The following is a 3,713-nucleotide window of genomic DNA, read 5'->3' on the forward strand; positions in this document are numbered from 1 at the left end:
TACGCTTGGAAAACAAATCCTGGCTGTTAAAGCATTTCTCCATTTGCCATTTAGCGGTTAAAATCCACTTTTCTGAACTTCTAAACTAAATATGACATACCCTGAGAGTCAAAGTGGTCCTCATAAAACTAGGAACGCAACAACACACACATTTTCTGCCTTCAGCTCAGTTCTGAAGGGCGTGGCAACGGGGACATAAAAACTTTTGAGGACATTGGAGACTCAGAGGTGTGGTCCTCCACCCCCTAAAACGCACCTCCACAGCGCGCCGCTCGCAGTGTGCAGCAGAGGGACCGGAGGAGGACAGGTGGAGAAGGCACTGCTCTGCTGTGTGCTGTGTCCGGCTCCCTGGCCGCCGTTTCCAGATCACAATGAGCCAATACGGGTCAAACCAGGCGCTCTACAAGGGCCGGAGGGCCAGCTCGAGGAGCAACCTCGCCGGCGGGATGGTCTACCAATACGCGCGGAGCGATGTGGCGCAAGGAGGCGGTAATGGAGTCGAGCCCGTACCGGAAGGATTCAATAGATCGGCGACGCTTTCGAGGGCGACGATGTCGAAGGGCAGCAGGATGACGAGCAACACCATGGGGAGCGCCACGATGGGTGGAATGAGGTGCCAACATTTGCTTTATTTATTTATTGTGTCCTGGTTGCCCCTGTTGCGCACTTAACTTCTCTCATTACTCAGTGTGAAAAGGTAGTAGGCATTAACTATTAAAGGTCTTATTGTCTACCCACTCCAAACCCTGGGCCGAACAAAACTAAAAATGTGTCGGTAATAATTACTGACAAATCTGGATTCATTTTTTTTTTTTTTATAATTCAATGTAATTTTTATTTTTTTATTTTTTTTGATGACTTGGTTCTAATGTGAGCAATTCTTATACTGGTTCTGTAAGAGCACAGGTCCAAGTATTTTAAATGTGAGCAAAACGTAACAAAAAGTTCTCATAATCATTTCATTTTATATCTGCGTAATTAATCCCTCACCCTGATAATGAAACAAACCTGCTGCCATAAACACTTCATCCCTCTCAAACGTGATCTACTGTCACTTCTATCTAAGTTTTCTTCTTTGCATAACAGCTCCCTTTTGCCTCCAGGGACACTTGATTTATGGTCTGCACTGAACTTTTAAGCTCACTCAATTGCAACATCTTCAACATGCTTCATTCCAGACACGTTCAGTTTCACAGCCTCAAAAAACTCTCACAGAGTAAATCTGCCACTGCTCTGCTTTACAAAAAGACAGGTTGTGACTTTTAATGGAAGACAGCTTTATATAAGAAATGAATTGAGGTTTTTTTGCTAGTTTGCAATTTTCAAACTAGCTAGCGAATAAACAGCATTTCACTGTAGGTCAGGCAGTTGAAATGTGTATAATTCACATTGTTTTGTGAGAGATATAAATATGCAAATCTCCTTTGCATATAAAATTATGAAACGTAACTGATGTGACAGCAGACTATGTAATAAACAGTGTATCTGTAGCTTAAGTCATCTGCTTAAGGGACCATCTTCATGAGATTTTTCTTGGAAATGTTGATTTATTTGAACATTTATTTAATTTTAATAACTTTTCTACCAGTATTTACTGACATCCAGCAACTGTTTGGTTGCTGGATGATTTTTTTTAGAGTTCTTCAGAAGCTGTTTGTGTAAAACTGAGGACTTTTCAATGGGTTTTGGAAAAAAAAAAGAAACTTAGTTGCAGTATATGATGTCATGTTTGTTCAAACCTTTTATCTGTCCCGAATGGTTTGCATGAAAAATGCAAATGCATTTATTAATGTTCGTGACCTGAATGTGCCGGTTGGTCTTTAGTCTTATGATGGTTGAAGTTTTATTTTATATCAATATCGTGCTGTGAAATAGTGGGGTTGATCAGTGGTTCTTCTTGTTGTTTAGAGACATTTAATGCAACCTGTCATTCACCTGATACTGCTCCTTAAAAATAATAAAATAAAAAATAGGCCAATGTTTATTTGGCAGATAAACATTTGTTGATGCTGGATCTTTCTGATCTTGATTCAGGTCTTTGTTGATTTTTTATTTTTATTTTCAAGACATCTCTGCTGCTGTAGCTAAAAGCACTTAAAGGAAAGTTTATGTGACTCCAATTAACCATATCTACCAGCAAGATGCTCCTTAGACTTAACAGGTTTAAATAGGACTTATGTAAAACCTGTATAACATTTAAATTAAATTATATTTGCAATTTGTTAAATGTTCAAAATACTCCCATACCAAAGGAAATACTGATGTGACATGTGCATGAAAAAATGGGGTTATAGACTGAAGAAAAATTGACCCAAAACTGCCTTAAAAGATATTGGTTAAAATTAAATACATTAACAAACAGATAAAAAATTATCTGAAAATTATCAGGACCTGAAAACAAGTGAAAAAGCTTCTATGGTTTAAAGAAAACCCAGAGAAATGTCAATCAAAACTACTACAAAATGTTGCCAGAAAGTGTGACTTTCATTAAAAATTGAAAGTCGAAATAAACAGAAGCTGTGAAATACACTTGGCAAACAAGATGGCTGAAACCCAATTATTACGTTGGTGGAAAAAAGACTTCCAATAAAAATCCAGACTTTTCCAAAAATGTAAATCTTCAACAATCAAAAATTGGATTAATAGATAAAGTCGATTAATCGACTTTCACAAGTTGACCAAGAAGCAATTTGTGACCAAATGATAAATAAATCATACATACAAGGAATACACCTAAGGCTGAAATCATTGATGACCCTGGAAAATTTACATTTTAAAATATCGTCATTCAAATTGAATTAATATTGTAAAATAAATAAATAAATAAAAAATAAATAAAGCATAAAATTGAAAAAAAATGCTTACATTAATCTTTTATTTAAAAAGAGAATATTATATAGTAATTATTCCCACCTCATAAAATAGTAAAGAGTGGCTAAATGCAGTTTCAGAGGGCCATAGCCAACGTCTAACTGATCAATAACAAAAACAAGTTGAGATTATATAGATAAAATTGATAAAATAAAACTTAAAACTTAACAGTTTAAGTATTTCATGCTAATAAAAGTTTTTAAACGTGTCAGGGGATTATAAGTTGACCAGTTCTATCAGAGGATGTTTAAGTCTTGTTGCCGGAATCTGCTTGTAATGCATCTGAAGCATATTACATAGATGATCCTTATGAATTTCCTCTGCAGTGGCTACATGCCCAACCCCACGAGAGCCGCACAGCTGCAGTCTCTCTGCAAGGAGTACCTGACGAAGGCCGAATACGCCATTCAGGCCGTGAGTGGTGATTTTTCTGCTCTTCTTCTTTTCCTCCTTTGGTAGGGCCAAAAAAAATGTTATATATATAGTTTCAGATCTTTTTGAGAGATCTGAAACTACAATAATTGTTGTAGCATGTCTTCTGTTGGCTTTAAAAAATGACAGAAATGTTTTGTGGTGTAAAGTGGAGTCGATGGATGCTCAAACTATGCAGGGAATGAAAGTGCTGTTCTTTGCTCTCTGCTGGATCTGCCTAACAAGCTGATTCGTGGTGTCTGATGAGAGTTATGGGGATAAACAATTTTGTGTCTAAATTGTCAAATTGGTTGCTTACTAAAGCTTGACTCCATGAAATATTTTTGGCTTTGTTTCAATAAAAAAAAAAAAAAAAAAAAAAAAAAATTTTTTTCTTGTTAACCCCACTTTTGGGACTTGGGGCTTTGGGG

General features: G+C 36.7%; 1 protein-coding gene across 1 annotated transcript in view; it reads left to right on the plus strand.

The window, feature by feature from the left end:
- Nucleotides 1–248: 248 nt before the first annotated feature.
- Nucleotides 249–3,713, plus strand: part of dspb (desmoplakin b) — a 38,222-nt gene continuing 34,757 nt past the window's right edge. The window contains exons 1-2 of the mRNA XM_015040656.1: nt 249–613; nt 3,198–3,285. Of these exons, the coding sequence (XP_014896142.1) occupies nt 372–613; nt 3,198–3,285 (330 nt within the window). The 5' untranslated portion in view covers nt 249–371. The remainder of the gene's footprint in view (nt 614–3,197; nt 3,286–3,713) is intronic.

The sequence above is a fragment of the Poecilia latipinna genome, unplaced genomic scaffold (genome assembly GCF_001443285.1).
Source record: "Poecilia latipinna isolate Pla-1442-1.1 unplaced genomic scaffold, P_latipinna-1.0 Scaffold522, whole genome shotgun sequence".
Taxonomy (NCBI): Eukaryota; Metazoa; Chordata; class Actinopteri; order Cyprinodontiformes; family Poeciliidae; genus Poecilia; species Poecilia latipinna.